The sequence below is a fragment of the Eucyclogobius newberryi genome, unplaced genomic scaffold (genome assembly GCF_026437365.1).
Source record: "Eucyclogobius newberryi isolate DKJ021-1_F unplaced genomic scaffold, fEucNew1.0.hap1 SCAF_20, whole genome shotgun sequence".
NCBI classification, from domain to species: domain Eukaryota; kingdom Metazoa; phylum Chordata; class Actinopteri; order Gobiiformes; family Gobiidae; genus Eucyclogobius; species Eucyclogobius newberryi.
In genome coordinates, this window is record NW_027315835.1 from 1,136,182 (window position 1) to 1,161,222 (window position 25,041).

At 57.7% G+C, this 25,041-nt stretch overlaps 1 protein-coding gene across 1 annotated transcript in view; it reads right to left on the bottom strand.

Annotated features, from left to right (window-relative positions):
• LOC140369020 (neutral ceramidase-like) overlaps window positions 1-24,079 on the bottom strand; it is a 66,841-nt gene extending 42,762 nt beyond the window's left edge. The window contains exons 1-3 of the mRNA XM_072456221.1: window positions 24,043-24,079; window positions 22,337-22,435; window positions 21,727-21,822 (exon numbers count right to left, since the gene is read on the bottom strand). Coding sequence (XP_072312322.1) covers window positions 21,727-21,822; window positions 22,337-22,435; window positions 24,043-24,078 — 231 coding nt within the window. The 5' untranslated portion in view covers window position 24,079. The remainder of the gene's footprint in view (window positions 1-21,726; window positions 21,823-22,336; window positions 22,436-24,042) is intronic.
• Between the last annotated feature and the right edge of the window lie 962 nt (window positions 24,080-25,041).

The window sequence follows — 25,041 nt, forward strand, 5'->3', positions numbered from 1 at the left end:
GTCCAAGTCCAGGTCCAGGTCCAGGTCTTAGTCCAGGTCCAGGTCCAGGTCCAGGTCTTAGTCCAGGTCCAGGTCTCAGTCCAGGTCCAGGTCTCAGTCCAGGTCTTAGTCCAGGTCTTAGTCCAGGTCTTAGTCCAGGTCTTAGTCCAGGTCTTGTCCAGGTCCAGGTCCAGGTCCAGGACTTAGTCCAGGTCTTAGTCCAGGTCCAGGTCCAGGTCTTAGTCCAGGTCTTAGTCCAGGTCTTGTCCAGGTCCAGGTCCAGGTCTTAGTCCAGGTCCAGGTCGAGGTCCAGGTCCAGGTCCAGGTCTCAGTCCAGGTCTTAGTCCAGGTCTTAGTCCAGGTCCAGGTCCAGGTCTTAGTCCAGGTCAAGGTCTTAGTCCAGGTCTTAGTCCAGGTCTTGTCCAAGTCCAGGTCTTGTCCAGGTCCAGGTCTTAGTCCAGGTCCAGGTCTTAGTCCAGGTCTTAGTCAAGGTCTTGTCCAGGTCCAGGTCCAGGTCTTAGTCCAGGTCTTAGTCCAGGTCCAGGTCCATGTCTTGTCCAGGTCCAGGTCCAGGTCTTAGTCCAGGTCTTAGTCCAGGTCTTGTCCAGGTCCAAGTCCAGGTCCAGGTCCAGGTCCAGGTCTTAGTCCAGGTCCAGGTCTTAGTCCAGGTCCAGGTCCAGGTCCAGGTCCAGGTCCAGGTCCAGGTCCAGGTCCAGGTCCAGGTCCAGGTCCAGGTCTTAGTCCAGGTCCTAGTCCAGGTCCAGGTCCAGGTCCAGGTCTTAGTCCAGGTCCAGGTCCAGGTCTTGTCCAGGTCCAGGTCCAGGTCCAGGTCCAGGTCCAGGTCCAGGTCCAGGTCTTAGTCCAGGTCCAGGTCCTAGTCCAGGTCCAGGTCCAGGTCCAGATCCAGGTCCAGGTCTTAGTCCAGGTCTTAGTCCAGGTCCAAGTCCAGGTCCAGGTCCAGGTCCAGGTCCAGGTCCAGGTCCAGGTCCAGGTCTTAGTCCAGGTCCAGGTCCAGGTCTTAGTCCAGGTCTTAGTCCAGGTCTTGTCCAGGTCCAGGTTCAGGTCTTAGTCCAGGTCCAGGTCCAGGTCCAGGTCCAGGTCCAGGTCCAGGTCTTAGTCCAGGTCCAGGTCCAGGTCCAGGTCCAGGTCCAGGTCCAGGTCCAGGTCCAGGTCCAGGTCCAGGTCCAGGTCTTAGTCCAGGTCCAGGTCCAGGTCCAGGTCTTGTCCAGGTCCAGGTCCAGGTCTTAGTCCAGGTCCAGGTCCAGGTCTTAGTCCAGGTCTTAGTCCAGGTCTTGTCCAGGTCCAGGTCCAGGTCCAGGTCTTAGTCCAGGTCCAGGTCCAGGTCCAGGTCTTAGTCCAGGTCCAGGTCCAGGTCTTGTCCAGGTCCAGGTCCAGGTCCAGGTCTTAGTCCAGGTCCAGGTCCAGGTCCAGGTCCAGGTCCAGGTCCAGGTCCAGGTCTTAGTCCAGGTCCAGGTCCAGGTCTTAGTCCAGGTCTTAGTCCAGGTCTTGTCCAGGTCCAGGTCTTAGTCCAGGTCCAGGTCCAGGTCCAGGTCCAGGTCCAGGTCCAGGTCTTAGTCCAGGTCCAGGTCCAGGTCCAGGTCTTAGTCGAGGTCCAGGTCCAGGTCCAGGTCTTGTCCAGGTCCAGGTCCAGGTCCAGGTCTTAGTCCAGGTCCAGGTCCAGGTCTTAGTCCAGGTCCAGGTCCTAGTCCAGGTCCAGGTCCAGGTCCAGGTCCAGGTCCAGGTCCAGGTCCAGGTCCAGGTCCAGATCCAGGTCCAGGTCCAGGTCTTAGTCCAGGTCTTAGTCCAGGTCCAAGTCCAGGTCCAAGTCCAGGTCCAGGTCCAGGTCCAGGTCCAGGTCCAGGTCCAGGTCCAGGTCCAGGTCTTAGTCCAGGTCCTAGTCCAGGTCCAGGTCCAGGTCCAGGTCTTAGTCCAGGTCTTAGTCCAGGTCTTGTCCAGGTCCAGGTTCAGGTCTTAGTCCAGGTCCAGGTCCAGGTCCAGGTCCAGGTCCAGGTCCAGGTCCAGGTCCAGGTCCAGGTCTTAGTCCAGGTCCAGGTCCAGGTCCAGGTCCAGGTCCAGGTCTTAGTCCAGGACCAGGTCCAGGTCCAGGTCCAGGTCTTAGTCCAGGTCCAGGTCCAGGTCCAGGTCCAGGTCCAGGTCCAGGTCCAGGTCTTAGTCCAGGTCCAGGTCCAGGTCCAGGTCTTAGTCCAGGTCCAGGTCCAGGTCCAGGTCCAGGTCCAGGTCCAGGTCCAGGTCCAGGTCCAGGTCTTAGTCCAGGTCCAGGTCCAGGTCCAGGTCCAGGTCCAGGTCCAGGTCCAGGTCCAGGTCCAGGTCTTGTCCAGGTCCAGGTCCAGGTCTTAGTCCAGGTCTTAGTCCAGGTCTTGTCCAGGTCCAAGTCCAGGTCCAGGTCCAGGTCCAGGTCTTAGTCCAGGTCCAGGTCTTAGTCCAGGTCCAGGTCCAGGTCCAGGTCCAGGTCCAGGTCCAGGTCCAGGTCTTAGTCCAGGTCCTAGTCCAGGTCCAGGTCCAGGTCCAGGTCTTAGTCCAGGTCCAGGTCCAGGTCTTGTCCAGGTCCAGGTCCAGGTCCAGGTCCAGGTCCAGGTCCAGGTCCAGGTCCAGGTCCAGGTCCAGGTCCAGGTCTTAGTCCAGGTCCATGTCCTAGTCCAGGTCCAGGTCCAGGTCCAGATCCAGGTCCAGGTCTTAGTCCAGGTCTTAGTCCAGGTCCAAGTCCAGGTCCAGGTCCAGGTCCAGGTCCAGGTCCAGGTCTTAGTCCAGGTCCAGGTCCAGGTCTTAGTCCAGGTCTTAGTCCAGGTCTTGTCCAGGTCCTGGTTCAGGTCTTAGTCCAGGTCCAGGTCCAGGTCCAGGTCCAGGTCCAGGTCTTAGTCCAGGTCCAGGTCCAGGTCCAGGTCCAGGTCCAGGTCCAGGTCCAGGTCCAGGTCCAGGTCTTAGTCCAGGTCCAGGTCCAGGTCCAGGTCTTGTCCAGGTCCAGGTCCAGGTCTTAGTCCAGGTCCAGGTCCAGGTCTTAGTCCAGGTCTTAGTCCAGGTCTTGTCCAGGTCCAGGTCCAGGTCCAGGTCTTAGTCCAGGTCCAGGTCCAGGTCCAGGTCCAGGTCTTAGTCCAGGTCCAGGTCCAGGTCTTGTCCAGGTCCAGGTCCAGGTCCAGGTCCAGGTCTTAGTCCAGGTCCAGGTCCAGGTCCAGGTCCAGGTCCAGGTCCAGGTCCAGGTCCAGGTCCAGGTCCAGGTCCAGGTCTTAGTCCAGGTCCAGGTCCAGGTCTTAGTCCAGGTCTTAGTCCAGGTCTTGTCCAGGTCCAGGTCTTAGTCCAGGTCCAGGTCCAGGTCCAGGTCCAGGTCCAGGTCTTAGTCCAGGTCCAGGTCCAGGTCCAGGTCTTAGTCGAGGTCCAGGTCCAGGTCCAGGTCTTGTCCAGGTCCAGGTCCAGGTCCAGGTCTTAGTCCAGGTCCAGGTCCAGGTCTTAGTCCAGGTCCAGGTCCTAGTCCAGGTCCAGGTCCAGGTCCAGGTCCAGGTCCAGGTCCAGGTCCAGGTCCAGATCCAGGTCCAGGTCCAGGTCTTAGTCCAGGTCTTAGTCCAGGTCTTAGTCCAGGTCCAAGTCCAGGTCCAGGTCCAGGTCCAGGTCCAGGTCCAGGTCCAGGTCCAGGTCCAGGTCTTAGTCCAGGTCCTAGTCCAGGTCCAGGTCCAGGTCCAGGTCTTAGTCCAGGTCTTAGTCCAGGTCTTGTCCAGGTCCAGGTTCAGGTCTTAGTCCAGGTCCAGGTCCAGGTCCAGGTCCAGGTCCAGGTCCAGGTCCAGGTCCAGGTCCAGGTCCAGGTCCAGGTCTTAGTCCAGGTCCAGGTCCAGGTCCAGGTCCAGGTCCAGGTCTTAGTCCAGGACCAGGTCCAGGTCCAGGTCCAGGTCTTAGTCCAGGTCCAGGTCCAGGTCCAGGTCCAGGTCCAGGTCCAGGTCCAGGTCTTAGTCCAGGTCCAGGTCTTAGTCCAGGTCCAGGTCCAGGTCTTAGTCCAGGTCCAGGTCCAGGTCCAGGTCCAGGTCCAGGTCCAGGTCCAGGTCTTAGTCCAGGTCCAGGTCCAGGTCCAGGTCCAGGTCCAGGTCCAGGTCCAGGTCCAGGTCTTAGTCCAGGTCCAGGTCTTAGTCCAGGTCCAGGTCCAGGTCTTGTCCAGGTCCAGGTCTCAGTCCAGGTCCAGGTCTTAGTCCAGGTCCAGGTCTCAGTCCAGGTCTTAGTCCAGGTCTTAGTCCAGGTCCAGGTCCAGGTCTTGTCCAGGTCCAGGTCTTAGTCCAGGTCCAGGTCTTAGTCCAGGTCTTAGTCCAGGTCTTGTCCAGGTCCAGGTCTTAGTCCAGGTCCAGGTCTTAGTCCAGGTCTTAGTCCAGGTCTTGTCCAGGTCCAGGTCTTAGTCCAGGTCCAGGTCTTAGTCCAGGTCTTAGTCCAGGTCTTAGTCCAGGTCTTGTCCAGGTCCAAGTCCAGGTCCAGGTCCAGGTCTTAGTCCAGGTCCAGGTCCAGGTCCAGGTCTTAGTCCAGGTCCAGGTCTCAGTCCAGGTCCAGGTCTCAGTCCAGGTCTTAGTCCAGGTCTTAGTCCAGGTCTTAGTCCAGGTCTTAGTCCAGGTCTTAGTCCAGGTCTTGTCCAGGTCCAGGTCCAGGTCCAGGACTTAGTCCAGGTCTTAGTCCAGGTCCAGGTCCAGGTCTTAGTCCAGGTCTTAGTCCAGGTCTTGTCCAGGTCCAGGTCCAGGTCTTAGTCCAGGTCCAGGTCTTAGTCCAGGTCCAGGTCTTAGTCCAGGTCCAGGTCCAGGTCTTGTCCAGGTCCAGGTCTCAGTCCAGGTCCAGGTCTTAGTCCAGGTCCAGGTCTCAGTCCAGGTCTTAGTCCAGGTCTTAGTCCAGGTCCAGGTCCAGGTCTTGTCCAGGTCCAGGTCTTAGTCCAGGTCCAGGTCTTAGTCCAGGTCTTAGTCCAGGTCTTGTCCAGGTCCAGGTCTTGTCCAGGTCCAGGTCCAGGTCTTAGTCCAGGTCCAGGTCCAGGTCTTAGTCCAGGTCTTAGTCCAGGTCTTGTCCAGGTCCAGGTCCAGGTCCAGGTCTTAGTCCAGGTCCAGGTCCAGGTCCAGGTCCAGGTCTTAGTCCAGGTCCAGGTCCAGGTCTTGTCCAGGTCCAGGTCCAGGTCCAGGTCCAGGTCTTAGTCCAGGTCCAGGTCCAGGTCCAGGTCCAGGTCCAGGTCCAGGTCCAGGTCCAGGTCCAGGTCCAGGTCTTAGTCCAGGTCCAGGTCCAGGTCTTAGTCCAGGTCTTAGTCCAGGTCTTGTCCAGGTCCAGGTCTTAGTCCAGGTCCAGGTCCAGGTCCAGGTCCAGGTCCAGGTCTTAGTCCAGGTCCAGGTCCAGGTCCAGGTCTTAGTCGAGGTCCAGGTCCAGGTCCAGGTCTTGTCCAGGTCCAGGTCCAGGTCCAGGTCTTAGTCCAGGTCCAGGTCCAGGTCTTAGTCCAGGTCCAGGTCCTAGTCCAGGTCCAGGTCCAGGTCCAGGTCCAGGTCCAGGTCCAGGTCCAGGTCCAGATCCAGGTCCAGGTCCAGGTCTTAGTCCAGGTCTTAGTCCAGGTCTTAGTCCAGGTCCAAGTCCAGGTCCAGGTCCAGGTCCAGGTCCAGGTCCAGGTCCAGGTCCAGGTCCAGGTCCAGGTCCAGGTCTTAGTCCAGGTCCTAGTCCAGGTCCAGGTCCAGGTCCAGGTCTTAGTCCAGGTCTTAGTCCAGGTCTTGTCCAGGTCCAGGTTCAGGTCTTAGTCCAGGTCCAGGTCCAGGTCCAGGTCCAGGTCCAGGTCCAGGTCCAGGTCCAGGTCCAGGTCCAGGTCTTAGTCCAGGTCCAGGTCCAGGTCCAGGTCCAGGTCCAGGTCTTAGTCCAGGACCAGGTCCAGGTCCAGGTCCAGGTCTTAGTCCAGGTCCAGGTCCAGGTCCAGGTCCAGGTCCAGGTCCAGGTCCAGGTCTTAGTCCAGGTCCAGGTCTTAGTCCAGGTCCAGGTCCAGGTCTTAGTCCAGGTCCAGGTCCAGGTCCAGGTCCAGGTCCAGGTCCAGGTCCAGGTCCAGGTCTTAGTCCAGGTCCAGGTCCAGGTCCAGGTCCAGGTCCAGGTCCAGGTCCAGGTCCAGGTCTTAGTCCAGGTCCAGGTCTTAGTCCAGGTCCAGGTCCAGGTCTTGTCCAGGTCCAGGTCTCAGTCCAGGTCCAGGTCTTAGTCCAGGTCCAGGTCTCAGTCCAGGTCTTAGTCCAGGTCTTAGTCCAGGTCCAGGTCCAGGTCTTGTCCAGGTCCAGGTCTTAGTCCAGGTCCAGGTCTTAGTCCAGGTCTTAGTCCAGGTCTTGTCCAGGTCCAGGTCTTAGTCCAGGTCCAGGTCTTAGTCCAGGTCTTAGTCCAGGTCTTGTCCAGGTCCAGGTCTTAGTCCAGGTCCAGGTCTTAGTCCAGGTCTTAGTCCAGGTCTTAGTCCAGGTCTTGTCCAGGTCCAAGTCCAGGTCCAGGTCCAGGTCTTAGTCCAGGTCCAGGTCCAGGTCCAGGTCTTAGTCCAGGTCCAGGTCTCAGTCCAGGTCCAGGTCTCAGTCCAGGTCTTAGTCCAGGTCTTAGTCCAGGTCTTAGTCCAGGTCTTAGTCCAGGTCTTGTCCAGGTCCAGGTCCAGGTCCAGGACTTAGTCCAGGTCTTAGTCCAGGTCCAGGTCCAGGTCTTAGTCCAGGTCTTAGTCCAGGTCTTGTCCAGGTCCAGGTCCAGGTCTTAGTCCAGGTCCAGGTCTTAGTCCAGGTCCAGGTCTTAGTCCAGGTCCAGGTCCAGGTCTTGTCCAGGTCCAGGTCTCAGTCCAGGTCCAGGTCTTAGTCCAGGTCCAGGTCTCAGTCCAGGTCTTAGTCCAGGTCTTAGTCCAGGTCCAGGTCCAGGTCTTGTCCAGGTCCAGGTCTTAGTCCAGGTCCAGGTCTTAGTCCAGGTCTTAGTCCAGGTCTTGTCCAGGTCCAGGTCTTAGTCCAGGTCCAGGTCTTAGTCCAGGTCTTAGTCCAGGTCTTGTCCAGGTCCAGGTCTTAGTCCAGGTCCAGGTCTTAGTCCAGGTCTTAGTCCAGGTCTTAGTCCAGGTCTTGTCCAGGTCCAAGTCCAGGTCCAGGTCCAGGTCTTAGTCCAGGTCCAGGTCCAGGTCCAGGTCTTAGTCCAGGTCCAGGTCTCAGTCCAGGTCCAGGTCTCAGTCCAGGTCTTAGTCCAGGTCTTAGTCCAGGTCTTAGTCCAGGTCTTAGTCCAGGTCTTGTCCAGGTCCAGGTCCAGGTCCAGGACTTAGTCCAGGTCTTAGTCCAGGTCCAGGTCCAGGTCTTAGTCCAGGTCTTAGTCCAGGTCTTGTCCAGGTCCAGGTCCAGGTCTTAGTCCAGGTCCAGGTCGAGGTCCAGGTCCAGGTCCAGGTCCAGGTCTCAGTCCAGGTCTTAGTCCAGGTCTTAGTCCAGGTCCAGGTCCAGGTCTTAGTCCAGGTCCAGGTCTTAGTCCAGGTCTTAGTCCAGGTCTTGTCCAAGTCCAGGTCTTGTCCTGGTCCAGGTCTTAGTCCAGGTCCAGGTCTTAGTCCAGGTCTTAGTCCAGGTCTTGTCCAGGTCCAGGTCCAGGTCTTAGTCCAGGTCTTAGTCCAGGTCCAGGTCCAGGTCTTGTCCAGGTCCAGGTCCAGGTCTTAGTCCAGGTCTTAGTCCAGGTCTTGTCCAGGTCCAAGTCCAGGTCCAGGTCCAGGTCCAGGTCCAGGTCTTAGTCCAGGTCCAGGTCCAGGTCTTAGTCCAGGTCCAGGTCCAGGTCCAGGTCCAGGTCCAGGTCCAGGTCCAGGTCCAGGTCCAGGTCCAGGTCCAGGTCTTAGTCCAGGTCCTAGTCCAGGTCCAGGTCCAGGTCCAGGTCCAGGTCTTAGTCCAGGTCCAGGTCCAGGTCTTGTCCAGGTCCAGGTCCAGGTCCAGGTCCAGGTCCAGGTCCAGGTCTTAGTCCAGGTCCAGGTCCTAGTCCAGGTCCAGGTCCAGGTCCAGATCCAGGTCCAGGTCTTAGTCCAGGTCTTAGTCCAGGTCCAAGTCCAGGTCCAGGTCCAGGTCCAGGTCCAGGTCCAGGTCCAGGTCCAGGTCTTAGTCCAGGTCCAGGTCCAGGTCTTAGTCCAGGTCTTAGTCCAGGTCTTGTCCAGGTCCAGGTTCAGGTCTTAGTCCAGGTCCAGGTCCAGGTCCAGGTCCAGGTCTTAGTCCAGGTCCAGGTCCAGGTCCAGGTCCAGGTCCAGGTCCAGGTCCAGGTCCAGGTCCAGGTCTTAGTCCAGGTCCAGGTCCAGGTCCAGGTCCAGGTCTTGTCCAGGTCCAGGTCCAGGTCCAGGTCTTAGTCCAGGTCCAGGTCCAGGTCTTAGTCCAGGTCTTAGTCCAGGTCTTGTCCAGGTCCAGGTCCAGGTCCAGGTCTTAGTCCAGGTCCAGGTCCAGGTCCAGGTCTTAGTCCAGGTCCAGGTCCAGGTCTTGTCCAGGTCCAGGTCCAGGTCCAGGTCCAGGTCTTAGTCCAGGTCCATGTCCAGGTCCAGGTCCAGGTCTTAGTCCAGGTCCAGGTCCAGGTCCAGGTCTCAGTCCAGGTCCAGGTCTTAGTCCAGGTCCAGGTCTCAGTCCAGGTCTTAGTCCAGGTCTTAGTCCAGGTCCAGGTCCAGGTCTTGTCCAGGTCCAGGTCTTAGTCCAGGTCCAGGTCTTAGTCCAGGTCTTAGTCCAGGTCTTGTCCAGGTCCAGGTCTTAGTCCAGGTCCAGGTCTTAGTCCAGGTCTTAGTCCAGGTCTTGTCCAGGTCCAGGTCCAGGTCTTAGTCCAGGTCTTAGTCCAGGTCTTGTCCAGGTCCAAGTCCAGGTCCAGGTCTTAGTCCAGGTCTTAGTCCAGGTCTTGTCCAGGTCCAGGTCCAGGTCCAGGACTTAGTCCAGGTCTTAGTCCAGGTCCAGGTCCAGGTCTTAGTCCAGGTCTTGTCCAGGTCCAGGTCCAGGTCTTAGTCCAGGTCCAGGTCGAGGTCCAGGTCCAGGTCCAGGTCTCAGTCCAGGTCTTAGTCCAGGTCTTAGTCCAGGTCCAGGTCCAGGTCTTAGTCCAGGTCCAGGTCTTAGTCCAGGTCTTAGTCCAGGTCTTGTCCAAGTCCAGGTCTTGTCCAGGTCCAGGTCTTAGTCCAGGTCCAGGTCTTAGTCCAGGTCTTAGTCCAGGTCTTGTCCAGGTCCAGGTCCAGGTCTTAGTCCAGGTCTTAGTCCAGGTCCAGGTCCAGGTCTTGTCCAGGTCCAGGTCCAGGTCTTAGTCCAGGTCTTAGTCCAGGTCTTGTCCAGGTCCAAGTCCAGGTCCAGGTCCAGGTCCAGGTCCAGGTCCAGGTCTTAGTCCAGGTCCAGGTCCAGGTCTTAGTCCAGGTCCAGGTCCAGGTCCAGGTCCAGGTCTTAGTCCAGGTCCTAGTCCAGGTCCAGGTCCAGGTCCAGGTCCAGGTCTTAGTCCAGGTCCAGGTCCAGGTCTTGTCCAGGTCCAGGTCCAGGTCCAGGTCCAGGTCCAGGTCCAGGTCCAGGTCCAGGTCCAGGTCTTAGTCCAGGTCCAGGTCCTAGTCCAGGTCCAGGTCCAGGTCCAGATCCAGGTCCAGGTCTTAGTCCAGGTCTTAGTCCAGGTCCAAGTCCAGGTCCAGGTCCAGGTCCAGGTCCAGGTCCAGGTCTTAGTCCAGGTCCAGGTCCAGGTCTTAGTCCAGGTCTTAGTCCAGGTCTTGTCCAGGTCCAGGTTCAGGTCTTAGTCCAGGTCCAGGTCCAGGTCCAGGTCTTAGTCCAGGTCCAGGTCCAGGTCCAGGTCCAGGTCCAGGTCCAGGTCCAGGTCCAGGTCCAGGTCCAGGTCTTAGTCCAGGTCCAGGTCCAGGTCCAGGTCCAGGTCCAGGTCTTGTCCAGGTCCAGGTCCAGGTCGAGGTCTTAGTCCAGGTCCAGGTCCAGGTCTTAGTCCAGGTCTTAGTCCAGGTCTTGTCCAGGTCCAGGTCCAGGTCCAGGTCTTAGTCCAGGTCCAGGTCCAGGTCTTAGTCCAGGTCCAGGTCTTGTCCAGGTCCAGGTCCAGGTCCAGGTCTTAGTCCAGGTCCAGGTCCAGGTCCAGGTCCAGGTCCAGGTCCAGGTCTTAGTCCAGGTCCAGGTCCAGGTGTTAGTCCAGGTCTTAGTCCAGGTCTTGTCCAGGTCCAGGTCCAGGTCCAGGTCTTAGTCCAGGTCCAGGTCCAGGTCCAGGTCTTAGTCCAGGTCCAGGTCCAGGTCCAGGTCTTAGTCGAGGTCCAGGTCCAGGTCCAGGTCTTGTCCAGGTCCAGGTCCAGGTCCAGGTCTTAGTCCAGGTCCAGGTCCAGGTCTTAGTCCAGGTCCAGGTCCTAGTTCAGGTCCAGGTCCAGGTCCAGATCCAGGTCCAGGTCCAGGTCTTAGTCCAGGTCTTAGTCCAGGTCCAAGTCCAGGTCCAAGTCCAGGTCCAGGTCCAGGTCCAGGTCCAGGTCCAGGTCCAGGTCCAGGTCCAGGTCTTAGTCCAGGTCCTAGTCCAGGTCCAGGTCTTAGTCCAGGTCTTAGTCCAGGTCTTGTCCAGGTCCAGGTTCAGGTCTTAGTCCAGGTCCAGGTCCAGGTCCAGGTCCAGGTCCAGGTCCAGGTCCAGGTCCAGGTCCAGGTCCAGGTCCAGGTCTTAGTCCAGGTCCAGGTCCAGGTCCAGGTCCAGGTCTTAGTCCAGGTCCAGGTCCAAGTCCAGGTCTTAGTCCAGGTCCAGGTCCAGGTCCAGGTCCAGGTCTTAGTCCAGGTCCAGGTCCAGGTCTTAGTCCAGGTCCAGGTCCAGGTCTTAGTCCAGGTCCAGGTCCAGGTCCAGGTCTTAGTCCAGGTCCAGGTCCAGGTCCAGGTCCAGGTCCAGGTCTTAGTCCAGGTCCAGGTCCAGGTCCAGGTCCAGGTCCAGGTCCAGGTCCAGGTCCAGGTCTTAGTCCAGGTCCAGGTCTTAGTCCAGGTCCAGGTCCAGGTCTTGTCCAGGTCCAGGTCTCAGTCCAGGTCCAGGTCTTAGTCCAGGTCCAGGTCTCAGTCCAGGTCTTAGTCCAGGTCTTAGTCCAGGTCCAGGTCCAGGTCTTGTCCAGGTCCAGGTCTTAGTCGAGGTCCAGGTCCAGGTCTTGTCCAGGTCCAGGTCCAGGTCCAGGTCTTAGTCCAGGTCCAGGTCCTAGTCCAGGTCCAGGTCCAGGTCCAGGTCCAGATCCAGGTCCAGGTCCAGGTCTTAGTCCAGGTCTTAGTCCAGGTCCAAGTCCAGGTCCAAGTCCAGGTCCAGGTCCAGGTCCAGGTCCAGGTCCAGGTCCAGGTCCAGGTCTTAGTCCAGGTCCTAGTCCAGGTCTAGGTCCAGGTCCAGGTCTTAGTCCAGGTCTTAGTCCAGGTCTTGTCCAGGTCCAGGTTCAGGTCTTAGTCCAGGTCCAGGTCCAGGTCCAGGTCCAGGTCCAGGTCCAGGTCCAGGTCCAGGTCCAGGTCCAGGTCCAGGTCTTAGTCCAGGTCCAGGTCGAGGTCCAGGTCCAGGTCTTAGTCCAGGTCCAGGTCCAAGTCCAGGTCTTAGTCCAGGTCCAGGTCCAGGTCCAGGTCCAGGTCTTAGTCCAGGTCCAGGTCTTAGTCCAGGTCCAGGTCCAGGTCTTAGTCCAGGTCCAGGTCCAGGTCCAGGTCTTAGTCCAGGTCCAGGTCCAGGTCCAGGTCCAGGTCCAGGTCTTAGTCCAGGTCCAGGTCCAGGTCCAGGTCCAGGTCCAGGTCCAGGTCCAGGTCCAGGTCTTAGTCCAGGTCCAGGTCTTAGTCCAGGTCCAGGTCCAGGTCTTGTCCAGGTCCAGGTCTCAGTCCAGGTCCAGGTCTTAGTCCAGGTCCAGGTCTCAGTCCAGGTCTTAGTCCAGGTCTTAGTCCAGGTCCAGGTCTTGTCCAGGTCCAGGTCTTAGTCCAGGTCCAGGTCTTAGTCCAGGTCTTAGTCCAGGTCTTGTCCAGGTCCAGGTCTTAGTCCAGGTCCAGGTCTTAGTCCAGGTCTTAGTCCAGGTCTTGTCCAGGTCCAGGTCTTAGTCCAGGTCTTAGTCCAGGTCTTGTCCAGGTCCAGGTCCAGGTCCAGGTCTTAGTCCAGGTCCAGGTCTCAGTCCAGGTCCAGGTCTCAGTCCAGGTCTTAGTCCAGGTCTTAGTCCAGGTCTTAGTCCAGGTCTTAGTCCAGGTCTTGTCCAGGTCCAGGTCCAGGTCCAGGACTTAGTCCAGGTCTTAGTCCAGGTCCAGGTCCAGGTCTTAGTCCAGGTCTTAGTCCAGGTCTTGTCCAGGTCCAGGTCCAGGTCTTAGTCCAGGTCCAGGTCGAGGTCCAGGTCCAGGTCCAGGTCTCAGTCCAGGTCTTAGTCCAGGTCTTAGTCCAGGTCCAGGTCCAGGTCTTAGTCCAGGTCCAGGTCTTAGTCCAGGTCTTAGTCCAGGTCTTGTCCAAGTCCAGGTCTTGTCCAGGTCCAGGTCTTAGTCCAGGTCCAGGTCTTAGTCCAGGTCTTAGTCCAGGTCTTGTCCAGGTCCAGGTCCAGGTCTTAGTCCAGGTCTTAGTCCAGGTCCAGGTCCAGGTCTTGTCCAGGTCCAGGTCTTAGTCCAGGTCTTAGTCCAGGTCTTGTCCAGGTCCAAGTCCAGGTCCAGGTCCAGGTCCAGGTCCAGGTCTTAGTCCAGGTCCAGGTCCAGGTCCAGGTCTTAGTCCAGGTCCAGGTCCAGGTCCAGGTCCAGGTCCAGGTCCAGGTCCAGGTCTTAGTCCAGGTCCTAGTCCAGGTCCAGGTCCAGGTCCAGGTCTTAGTCCAGGTCCAGGTCCAGGTCTTGTCCAGGTCCAGGTCCAGGTCCAGGTCCAGGTCTTAGTCCAGGTCCAGGTCCAGGTCCAGGTCCTAGTCCAGGTCCAGGTCAAGATCCAGGTCCAGGTCTTAGTCCAGGTCTTAGTCCAGGTCCAAGTCCAGGTCCAGGTCCAGGTCCAGGTCCAGGTCCAGGTCCAGGTCCAGGTCCAGGTCTTAGTCCAGGTCCAGGTCCAGGTCCAGGTCTTAGTCCAGGTCTTAGTCCAGGTCTTGTCCAGGTCCAGGTTCAGGTCTTAGTCCAGGTCCAGGTCCAGGTCCAGGTCCAGGTCTTAGTCCAGGTCCAGGTCCAGGTCCAGGTCCAGGTCCAGGTCCAGGTCCAGGTCCAGGTCTTAGTCCAGGTCCAGGTCCAGGTCCAGGTCCAGGTCTTGTCCAGGTCCAGGTCCAGGTCCAGGTCTTAGTCCAGGTCCAGGTCCAGGTCTTAGTCCAGGTCTTAGTCCAGGTCTTGTCCAGGTCCAGGTCCAGGTCCAGGTCTTAGTCCAGGTCCAGGTCCAGGTCTTAGTCCAGGTCCAGGTCCAGGTCCAGGTCTTGTCCAGGTCCAGGTCCAGGTCCAGGTCTTAGTCCAGGTCCAGGTCCAGGTCCAGGTCCAGGTCCAGGTCTTAGTCCAGGTCCAGGTCTTAGTCCAGGTCCAAGTCCAGGTCCAGGTCCAGGTCCAGGTCCAGGTCCAGGTCCAGGTCCAGGTCCAGGTCCAGGTCCAGGTCCAGGTCTTAGTCCAGGTCCAGGTCCAGGTCCAGGTCCAGGTCCAGGTCTTAGTCCAGGTCTTAGTCCAGGTCCAGGTCCAGGTCCAGGTCCAGGTCTTAGTCCAGGTCCAGGTCCAGGTCCAGGTCTTAGTCCAGGTCCAGGTCCAGGTCCAGGTCCAGGTCTTAGTCCAGGTCCAGGTCTTAGTCCAGGTCCAGGTCCAGGTCCAGGTCCAGGTCTTAGTCCAGGTCCAGGTCCAGGTCTTAGTCCAGGTCCAGGTCCAGGTCTTGTCCAGGTCCAGGTCTCAGTCCAGGTCCAGGTCTTAGTCCAGGTCCAGGTCTCAGTCCAGGTCTTAGTCCAGGTCTTAGTCCAGGTCCAGGTCCAGGTCTTGTCCAGGTCCAGGTCTTAGTCCAGGTCCAGGTCTTAGTCCAGGTCTTAGTCCAGGTCTTGTCCAGGTCCAGGTCTTAGTCCAGGTCCAGGTCTTAGTCCAGGTCTTAGTCCAGGTCTTGTCCAGGTCCAGGTCCAGGTCTTAGTCCAGGTCTTAGTCCAGGTCTTGTCCAGGTCCAAGTCCAGGTCCAGGTCTTAGTCCAGGTCCAGGTCCAGGTCTTAGTCCAGGTCCAGGTCTCAGTCCAGGTCCAGGTCTCAGTCCAGGTCTTAGTCCAGGTCTTAGTCCAGGTCTTAGTCCAGGTCTTAGTCCAGGTCTTAGTCCAGGTCTTGTCCAGGTCCAGGTCCAGGTCCAGGACTTAGTCCAGGTCTTAGTCCAGGTCCAGGTCCAGGTCTTAGTCCAGGTCTTAGTCCAGGTCTTGTCCAGGTCCAGGTCCAGGTCTTAGTCCAGGTCCAGGTCGAGGTCCAGGTCCAGGTCTCAGTCCAGGTCTTAGTCCAGGTCTTAGTCCAGGTCCAGGTCCAGGTCTTAGTCCAGGTCCAGGTCTTAGTCCAGGTCTTAGTCCAGGTCTTGTCCAAGTCCAGGTCTTGTCCAGGTCCAGGTCTTAGTCCAGGTCTTAGTCCAGGTCTTAGTCCAGGTCCAGGTCCAGGTCCAGGTCCAGGTCCAGGTCTTAGTCCAGGTCCAGGTCCAGGTCTTAGTCCAGGTCCAGGTCCAGGTCCAGGTCCAGGTCCAGGTCCAGGTCCAGGTCTTAGTCCAGGTCCAGGTCCAGGTCCAGGTCTTAGTCCAGGTCTTAGTCCAGGTCCAGGTCCAGGTCCAGGTCTTAGTCCAGGTCCAGGTCTTAGTCCAGGTCCAGGTCCAGGTCCAGGTCCAGGTCCAGATCCAGGTCCAGGTCCAGGTCTTAGTCCAGGTCTTAGTCCAGGTCCAAGTCCAGGTCCAGGTCCAGGTCCAGGTCTTAGTCCAGGTCCAGGTCCAGGTCCAGGTCTTAGTCCAGGTCTTAGTCCAGGTCCAGGTCCAGGTCCAGGTCCAGGTCCAGGTCCAGGTCTTAGTCCAGGTCCAGGTCCAGGTCCAGGTCCAGGTCCAGGTCCAGGTCCAGGTCCAGGTCCAGGTCCAGGTCCAGGTCCAGGTCTTAGTCCAGGTCCAGGTCCAGGTCCAGGTCCAGGTCCAGGTCCAGGTCCAGGTCCAGGTCCAGGTCCTGGTCCAGGTCTTAGTCCAGGTCCAGGTCCAGGTCCAGGTCTTAGTCCAGGTCCAGGTCCAGGTCCAGGTCCAGGTCCAGGTCCAGGTCTTGTCCAGGTCCAGGTCCAGGTCCAGGTCTTAGTCCAGGTCCAGGTCCAGGTCCAGGTCCAGGTCCAGGTCCAGGTCCAGGTCTTAGTCCAGGTCCAGGTCCTAGTCCAGGTCCAGGTCCAGGTCCAGGTCCAGATCCAGGTCCAGGTCCAGGTCCAGGTCTTAGTCCAGGTCTTAGTCCAGGTCCAAGTCCAGGTCCAGGTCCAGGTCCAGGTCCAGGTCTTAGTCCAGGTCCAGGTCCAGGTCCAGGTCTTAGTCCAGGTCTTAGTCCAGGTCCAGGTCCAGGTCCAGGTCCAGGTCTTAGTCCAGGTCCAGGTCTTAGTCCAGGTCCAGGTCCAGGTCTTAGTCCAGGTCCAGGTCCAGGTCCAGGTCTTAGTCCAGGTCTTAGTCCAGGTCTTGTCCAGGTCCAAGTCCAGGTCCAGGTCTTAGTCCAGGTCCAGGTCCAGGTCCAGGTCTTAGTCCAGGTCCAGGTCTCAGTCCAGGTCCAGGTCTCAGTCCAGGTCTTAGTCCAGGTCTTAGTCCAGGTCTTAGTCCAGGTCTTAGTCCAGGTCTTAGTCCAGGTCTTAGTCCAGGTCTTGTCCAGGTCCAGGTCCAGGTCCAGGACTTAGTCCAGGTCTTAGTCCAGGTCCAGGTCCAGGTCTTAGTCCAGGTCTTAGTCCAGGTCTTAGTCCAGGTCTTGTCCAGGTCCAGGTCCAGGTCTTAGTCCAGGTCCAGGTCTTAGTCCAGGTCCAGGTCCAGGTCCAGGTCTTAGTCCAGGTCTTAGTCCAGGTCCTAGTCCAGGTCCAGGTCCAGGTCCAGGTCCAGGTCCAGGTCTTAGTCCAGGTCCAGGTCCAGGTCTTGTCCAGGTCCAGGTCCAGGTCCAGGTCCAGGTCCAGGTCCAGGTCTTAGTCCAGGTCCAGGTCCAGGTCTTAGTCCAGGTCCAGGTCCAGGTCTTAGTCCAGGTCTTAGTCCAGGTCTTGTCCAGGTCCAGGTCCAGGTCCAGGTCTTAGTCCAGGTCCAGGTCCAGGTCTTAGTCCAGGTCCAGGTCCAGGTCCAGGTCCAGGTCCAGGTCCAGGTCCAGGTCCAGGTCTTAGTCCAGGTCCAGGTCCAGGTCCAGGTCCAGGTCTTGTCCAGGTCCAGGTCCAGGTCCAGGTCTTAGTCCAGGTCCAGGTCCAGGTCCAGGTCCAGGTCCAGGTCTTAGTCCAGGTCCAGGTCTTAGTCCAGGTCCAGGTCTTAGTCCAGGTCCAGGTCCAGGTCCAGGTCCAGGTCCAGGTCCAGGTCCAGGTCTTAGTCCAGGTCCAGGTCCAGGTCCAGGTCCAGGTCCAGGTCCAGGTCCAGGTCCAGGTCTTAGTCCAGGTCCAGGTCCAGGTCCAGGTCCAGGTCCAGGTCTTAGTCCAGGTCTTAGTCCAGGTCTTAGTCCAGGTCTTGTCCAGGTCCAGGTCCAGGTCTTAGTCCAGGTCCAGGTCGAGGTCCAGGTCCAGGTCTCAGTCCAGGTCTTAGTCCAGGTCTTAGTCCAGGTCCAGGTCCAGGTCTTAGTCCAGGTCCAGGTCTTAGTCCAGGTCTTAGTCCAGGTCTTGTCCAAGTCCAGGTCTTGTCCAGGTCCAGGTCTTAGTCCAGGTCTTAGTCCAGGTCTTAGTCCAGGTCTTGTCCAGGTCCAGGTCCAGGTCTTAGTCCAGGTCTTAGTCCAGGTCCAGGTCCAGGTCCAGGTCTTGTCCAGGTCCAGGTCCAGGTCTTAGTCCAGGTCCAGGTCCAGGTCTTAGTCCAGGTCCAGGTCCAGGTCTTAGTCCAGGTCCAGGTCTTAGTCCAGGTCCAGGTCCAGGTCCAGGTCCAGGTCCAGGTCCAGGTCTTAGTCCAGGTCGTAGTCCAGGTCCAGGTCCAGGTCCAGGTCCAGGTCTTAGTCCAGGTCCAGGTCCAGGTCTTGTCCAGGTCCAGGTCCAGGTCCAGGTCCAGGTCCAGGTCCAGGTCCAGGTCCAGGTCCAGGTCTTAGTCCAGGTCCAGGTCCAGGTCTTAGTCCAGGTCCAGGTCCAGGTCTTAGTCCAGGTCTTAGTCCAGGTCTTGTCCAGGTCCAGGTCCAGGTCTTAGTCCAGGTCCAGGTCCAGGTCCAGGTCTTAGTCCAGGTCCAGGTCCAGGTCTTGTCCAGGTCCAGGTCCAGGTCCAGGTCTTAGTCCAGGTCCAGGTCCAGGTCCAGGTCTTAGTCCAGGTCCAGGTCCTAGTCCAGGTCCAGGTCCAGGTCCAGGTCCAGGTCCAGGTCCAGGTCCAGGTCCAGATCCAGGTCCAGGTCTTAGTCCAGGTCTTAGTCCAGGTCCAAGTCCAGGTCCAGGTCCAGGTCCAGGTCCAGGTCTTAGTCCAGGTCCAGGTCTTAGTCCAGGTCTTGTCCAGGTCCAGGTTCAGGTCTTAGTCCAGGTCCAGGTCCAGGTCCAGGTCCAGGTCTTAGTCCAGGTCCAGGTCCAGGTCCAGGTCCAGGTCTTAGTCCAGGTCCAGGTCCAGGTCCAGGTCCAGGTCTTAGTCCAGGTCCAGGTCCAGGTCCAGGTCCAGGTCTTAGTCCAGGTCCAGGTCCAGGTCTTAGTCCAGGTCTTAGTCCAGGTCCAGGTCCAGGTCCAGGTCCAGGTCCAGGTCTTAGTCCAGGTCCAGGTCCAGGTCCAGGTCCAGGTCCAGGTCCAGGTCCAGGTCCAGGTCCAGGTCCAGGTCTTAGTCCAGGTCCAGGTCCAGGTCCAGGTCCAGGTCCAGGTCCAGGTCCAGGTCCAGGTCCAGGTCTTAGTCCAGGTCCAGGTCCAGGTCCAGGTCTTAGTCCAGGTCCAGGTCCAGGTCCAGGTCTTGTCCAGGTCCAGGTCCAGGTCCAGGTCTTAGTCCAGGTCCAGGTCCAGGTCCAGGTCCAGGTCCAGGTCTTAGTCCAGGTCCAGGTCCTAGTCCAGGTCCAGGTCCAGGTCCAGGTCCAGATCCAGGTCCAGGTCCAGGTCTTAGTCCAGGTCTTAGTCCAGGTCCAAGTCCAGGTCCAGGTCCAGGTCCAGGTCTTAGTCCAGGTCCAGGTCCAGGTCCAGGTCTTAGTCCAGGTCTTAGTCCAGGTCCAGGTCCAGGTCCAGGTCTTAGTCCAGGTCCAGGTCTTAGTCCAGGTCCAGGTCCAGGTCCAGGTCTTAGTCCAGGTCCAGGTCCAGGTCCAGGTCTTAGTCCAGGTCTTAGTCCAGGTCTTGTCCAGGTCCAAGTCCAGGTCCAGGTCTTAGTCCAGGTCCAGGTCCAGGTCTTAGTCCAGGTCCAGGTCTCAGTCCAGGTCCAGGTCTCAGTCCAGGTCTTAGTCCAGGTCTTAGTCCAGGTCTTAGTCCAGGTCTTAGTCCAGGTCTTAGTCCAGGTCTTAGTCCAGGTCTTGTCCAGGTCCAGGTCCAGGTCCAGGACTTAGTCCAGGTCTTAGTCCAGGTCCAGGTCCAGGTCTTAGTCCAGGTCTTAGTCCAGGTCTTAGTCCAGGTCTTGTCCAGGTCCAGGTCCAGGTCTTAGTCCAGGTCCAGGTCGAGGTCCAGGTCCAGGTCTCAGTCCAGGTCTTAGTCCAGGTCTTAGTCCAGGTCCAGGTCCAGGTCTTAGTCCAGGTCCAGGTCTTAGTCCAGGTCTTAGTCCAGGTCTTGTCCAAGTCCAGGTCTTGTCCAGGTCCAGGTCTTAGTCCAGGTCCAGGTCTTAGTCCAGGTCTTAGTCCAGGTCTTGTCCAGGTCCAGGTCCAGGTCTTGTCCAGGTCCAGGTCCAGGTCTTAGTCCAGGTCTTGTCCAGGTCCAAGTCCAGGTCCAGGTCCAGGTCTTAGTCCAGGTCCAGGTCCAGGTCCAGGTCTTAGTCCAGGTCCAGGTCTTAGTCCAGGTCCAGGTCCAGGTCCAGGTCCAGGTCCAGGTCTTAGTCCAGGTCCTAGTCCAGGTCCAGGTCCAGGTCCAGGTCCAGGTCCAGGTCTTAGTCCAGGTCCAGGTCCAGGTCTTGTCCAGGTCCAGGTCCAGGTCCAGGTCCAGGTCCAGGTCCAGGTCCAGGTCCAGGTCCAGGTCTTAGTCCAGGTCCAGGTCCAGGTCTTAGTCCAGGTCCAGGTCCAGGTCTTAGTCCAGGTCTTAGTCCAGGTCTTGTCCAGGTCCAGGTCCAGGTCCAGGTCTTAGTCCAGGTCCAGGTCCAGGTCTTAGTCCAGGTCCAGGTCCAGGTCCAGGTCCAGGTCCAGGTCCAGGTCCAGGTCTTAGTCCAGGTCCAGGTCCAGGTCCAGGTCCAGGTCTTGTCCAGGTCCAGGTCCAGGTCCAGGTCTTAGTCCAGGTCCAGGTCCAGGTCCAGGTCCAGGTCCAGGTCCAGGTCCAGGTCCAGGTCTTAGTCCAGGTCCAGGTCTTAGTCCAGGTCCAGGTCTTAGTCCAGGTCCAGGTCCAGGTCCAGGTCCAGGTCCAGGTCCAGGTCCAGGTCTTAGTCCAGGTCCAGGTCCAGGTCCAGGTCCAGGTCCAGGTCCAGGTCCAGGTCCAGGTCTTAGTCCAGGTCCAGGTCCAGGTCCAGGTCCAGGTCCAGGTCTTAGTCCAGGTCCAGGTCCAGGTCCAGGTCCAGGTCCAGGTCTAGGTCTAGGTCCAGGTCCAGGTCCAGGTCTTAGTCCAGGTCCAGGTCCAGGTCCAGGTCCAGGTCCAGGTCCAGGTCCAGGTCCAGGTCCAGGTCTTAGTCCAGGTCCAGGTCCAGGTCCAGGTCTAGGTCCAGGTCCAGGTCCAGGTCCAGGTCCAGGTCCAGGTCCAGGTCCAGGTCCAGGTCCAGGTCTAGGTCCAGGTCCAGGTCCAGGTCTTAGTCCAGGTCCAGGTCCAGGTCCAGGTCCAGGTCTTAGTCCAGGTCCAGGTCCAGGTCCAGGTCCAGGTCTAGGTCCAGGTCCAGGTCCAGGTCCAGGTCCAGGTCCAGGTCCAGGTCCAGGTCTAGGTCCAGGTCTTAGTCCAGGTCCAGGTCCAGGTCCAGGTCCAGGTCCAGGTCCAGGTCCAGGTCTTAGTCCAGGTCCAGGTCCAGGTCCAGGTCCAGGTCCAGGTCCAGGTCCAGGTCCAGGTCTTAGTCCAGGTCCAGGTCCAGGTCCAGGTCCAGGTCCAGGTCTTAGTCCAGGTCCAGGTCCAGGTCCAGGTCCAGGTCCAGGACTTAGTCCAGGTCTTAGTCCAGGTCCAGGTCCAGGTCTTAGTCCAGGTCTTAGTCCAGGTCTTAGTCCAGGTCTTGTCCAGGTCCAGGTCCAGGTCTTAGTCCAGGTCCAGGTCGAGGTCCAGGTCCAGGTCTCAGTCCAGGTCTTAGTCCAGGTCTTAGTCCAGGTCCAGGTCCAGGTCTTAGTCCAGGTCCAGGTCTTAGTCCAGGTCTTAGTCCAGGTCTTGTCCAAGTCCAGGTCTTGTCCAGGTCCAGGTCTTAGTCCAGGTCCAGGTCTTAGTCCAGGTCTTAGTCCAGGTCTTGTCCAGGTCCAGGTCCAGGTCTTGTCCAGGTCCAGGTCCAGGTCTTAGTCCAGGTCTTGTCCAGGTCCAAGTCCAGGTCCAGGTCCAGGTCTTAGTCCAGGTCCAGGTCCAGGTCCAGGTCTTAGTCCAGGTCCAGGTCTTAGTCCAGGTCCAGGTCCAGGTCCAGGTCCAGGTCCAGGTCTTAGTCCAGGTCCTAGTCCAGGTCCAGGTCCAGGTCCAGGTCCAGGTCCAGGTCTTAGTCCAGGTCCAGGTCCAGGTCTTGTCCAGGTCCAGGTCCAGGTCCAGGTCCAGGTCCAGGTCCAGGTCCAGGTCCAGGTCCAGGTCCAGGTCTTAGTCCAGGTCCAGGTCCAGGTCTTAGTCCAGGTCCAGGTCCAGGTCTTAGTCCAGGTCTTAGTCCAGGTCTTGTCCAGGTCCAGGTCCAGGTCCAGGTCTTAGTCCAGGTCCAGGTCCAGGTCTTAGTCCAGGTCCAGGTCCAGGTCCAGGTCCAGGTCTTAGTCCAGGTCCAGGTCCAGGTCCAGGTCCAGGTCTTGTCCAGGTCCAGGTCCAGGTCCAGGTCTTAGTCCAGGTCCAGGTCCAGGTCCAGGTCCAGGTCCAGGTCCAGGTCCAGGTCTTAGTCCAGGTCCAGGTCTTAGTCCAGGTCCAGGTCTTAGTCCAGGTCCAGGTCCAGGTCCAGGTCCAGGTCCAGGTCCAGGTCCAGGTCTTAGTCCAGGTCCAGGTCCAGGTCCAGGTCCAGGTCCAGGTCCAGGTCCAGGTCCAGGTCTTAGTCCAGGTCCAGGTCCAGGTCCAGGTCCAGGTCCAGGTCTTAGTCCAGGTCCAGGTCCAGGTCCAGGTCCAGGTCCAGGTCCAGGTCTAGGTCTAGGTCCAGGTCCAGGTCCAGGTCTTAGTCCAGGTCCAGGTCCAGGTCCAGGTCCAGGTCCAGGTCCAGGTCCAGGTCCAGGTCTTAGTCCAGGTCCAGGTCCAGGTCCAGGTCTAGGTCCAGGTCCAGGTCCAGGTCCAGGTCCAGGTCCAGGTCCAGGTCCAGGTCCAGGTCCAGGTCTAGGTCCAGGTCCAGGTCCAGGTCTTAGTCCAGGTCCAGGTCCAGGTCCAGGTCCAGGTCTTAGTCCAGGTCCAGGTCCAGGTCCAGGTCCAGGTCTAGGTCCAGGTCCAGGTCCAGGTCCAGGTCCAGGTCCAGGTCCAGGTCCAGGTCTAGGTCCAGGTCTTAGTCCAGGTCCAGGTCCAGGTCCAGGTCCAGGTCCAGGTCCAGGTCCAGGTCCAGGTCTTACCTCTCTGATGGCCCTGGACAGGTCAGTGAAGCGTGTGACATAAGCGCTCAGAGTGTGAGGCCCAAAGATGGTGGAGGCTCCTTCATATCTCTGGACCTGAGGACAAGAGAGTCAGAGCCCCTCCCCCTGTGTCAGATGCCCCTCCCCCTGTGTCAGAGCCCCTCCCCCTGTGTCAGATGCCCCTCCCCCTGTGTCAGAGCCCCTCCCCCTGTGTCAGAGCCCCTCCCCCTGTGTCAGATGCCCCTCCCCCTGTGTCAGAGCCCCTCCCCCTGTGTCAGAGCCCCTCCCCCTGTGTCAGATGCCCCTCCCCCTGTGTCAGAGCCCCTCCCCCTGTGTCAGAGCCCCTCCCCCTGTGTCAGATGCCCCTCCCCCTGTGTCAGAGCCCCTCCCCCTGTGTCAGAGCCCCTCCCCCTGTGTCAGATGCCCCTCCCCCTGTGTCAGAGCCCCTCCCCCTGTGTCAGAGCCCCTCCCCCTGTGTCAGATGCCCCTCCCCCTGTGTCAGAGCCCCTCCCCCTGTGTCAGAGCCCCTCCCCCTGTGTCAGATGCCCCTCCCCCTGTGTCAGATGCCCCTCCCCCTGGGTCAGAGCCCCTGCCCCTGTGTCAGTTTTACCTGATATTCTTCATAAGTGGTGATGTAATGAGTGTAGACATTACTGAGGCCGGCCACCACGACCTGAAGCGACCTGAAGCCTCCAGCGACCTGGAGCTCCTGAAACACAAACACTGCAGGTCATTAAAGGACCTAAAGGACCTGGAGCTCCTGAAACACAAACACTGCAGGTCATTAAAGGACCTGAAGGACCTGGAGCTCCTGAAACACAAACACTGCAGGTCATTAAAGGACCTAAAGGACCTGGAGCTCCTGAAACACAAACACTGCAGGTCATTAAAGGACCTAAAGGACCTGGAGCTCCTGAAACACAAACACTGCAGGTCATTAAAGGACCTAAAGGACCTGGAGCTCCTGAAACACAAACACTGCAGGTCATTAAAGGACCTGAAGGACCTGGAGCTCCTGAAACACAAACACTGCAGCTCATTAAAGGACCTAAAGGACCTGGAGCTCCTGAAACACAAACACTGCAGCTCATTAAAGGACCTAAAGGACCTGGAGCTCCTGAAACACAAACACTGCAGGTCATTAAAGGACCTAAAGGACCTGGAGCTCCTGAAACACAAACACTGCAGGTCATTAAAGGACCTGAAGGACCTGGAGCTCCTGAAACACAAACACTGCAGCTCATTAAAGGACCTAAAGGACCTGGAGCTCCTGAAACACAAACACTGCAGCTCATTAAAGGACCTAAAGGACCTGGAGCTCCTGAAACACAAACACTGCAGGTCATTAAAGGACCTAAAGGACCTGGAGCTCCTGAAACACAAACACTGCAGGTCATTAAAGGACCTACAGGACCTGGAGCTCCTGAAACACAAACACTGCAGGTCATTAAAGGACCTAAAGGACCTGGAGCTCCTGAAACACAAACACTGCAGGTCATTAAATGACCTAAAGGACCTGGAGCTCCTGAAACACAAACACTGCAGGTCATTAAAGGACCTAAAGGACCTGGAGCTCCTGAAACACAAACACTGCAGGTCATTAAAGGACCTAAAGGACCTGGAGCTCCTGAAACACAAACACTGCAGCTCAGTAAAGGACCTAAAGGACCTGGAGCTCCTGAAACACAAACACTGCAGGTCATTAAAGGACCTAAAGGACCTGGAGCTCCTGAAACACAAACACTGCAGGTCATTAAAGGACCTAAAGGACCTGGAGCTCCTGAAACACAAACACTGCAGGTCATTAAAGGACCTACAGGACCTGGAGCTCCTGAAACACAAACACTGCAGGTCATTAAAGGACCTAAAGGACCTGGAGCTCCTGAAACACAAACACTGCAGGTCATTAAATGACCTAAAGGACCTGGAGCTCCTGAAACACAAACACTGCAGGTCATTAAAGGACCTAAAGGACCTGGAGCTCCTGAAACACAAACACTGCAGGTCATTAAAGGACCTAAAGGACCTGGAGCTCCTGAAACACAAACACTGCAGCTCAGTAAAGGACCTAAAGGACCTGGAGCTCCTGAAACACAAACACTGCAGGTCATTAAAGGACCTAAAGGACCTGGAGCTCCTGAAACACAAACACTGCAGGTCATTAAAGGACCTAAAGGACCTGGAGCTCCTGAAACACAAACACTGCAGCTCATTAAAGGACTTAAAGGACTTGGAGCTCCTGAAACACAAACACTGCAGGTTATTAAAGGACCTAAAGGACCTGAAACACACTGCAGGTCGTACGACTCGACTCACCTGTTTCACGGCCGCTCGGAGTCTCCGCCCCGACATCGTCCTGGAAACAGGACGAGTCAGTTTATCATAATGTGTCAGTTATTGTTAGGTCATAGGTCATAGGCCATAGGCCATAGGTCATAGGCCATAGGTCATAGGCCATAGGTCATAGGCCATAGGCCATACGTCATACGTCATAGGTCATAGGTCATACGTCATAGGCCATAGGTCATAGGTCATAGGTCATACGTCATAGGCCATAGGTCATAGGCCATAGGTCATAAGCCATAGGTCATAGGCGGCTCTCAGAAAGGACCTAGGACATGATTTCAGGTCCTGGAAATACTTTTGTTACAGTTTCTAGAGTAAAATAGTTAAACTTCTGAACTTTGCAGTTTGTGGTAAATCGTCTGTTGAAGTTAGAAAATATGTAAATATATTTATATATATATATATATATATATATATATATATATATATATATATATATATATATATATATATATATATATATATACATATATATATATTTCACCTCGTGGCATTTTTCACTCAATTTATCTCAGAAAGTAAAAGAGTCAAACTTCATTTTTTGGTGCATAAACAGACAATACTATGAATATTTGAGATGTGAAATATCAGGTCGATGGGCGTGGTCGATGGGCGTGGTCGATGGGCGTGGTCGTCTTGAATTAGTCGTATGTTAAAAAAGCCATAATTTCAAAATGATCTCATTTTGAAAGAAGCTCAACATTAGGGTTGTGTTCAAAATATCGATACGGCGATATGTCGTCACGGACTCCATATCGATACTGAGTCACAGTATCGATATTTTTTTAATTAAAAAAAAAAAAAAAGGAGCTGTGCAGAAGATGCTGCTGCAGCTGTTCAGTGCAGAAGATGCTGCTGCAGCTGTTCAGTGCAGAAGATGCTGCTGCAGCTGTTCAGTGCAGAAGATGCTGCTGCAGCTGTTCAGTGCAGAAGATGCTGCTGCAGCTGTTCAGTGCAGAAGATGCTGCT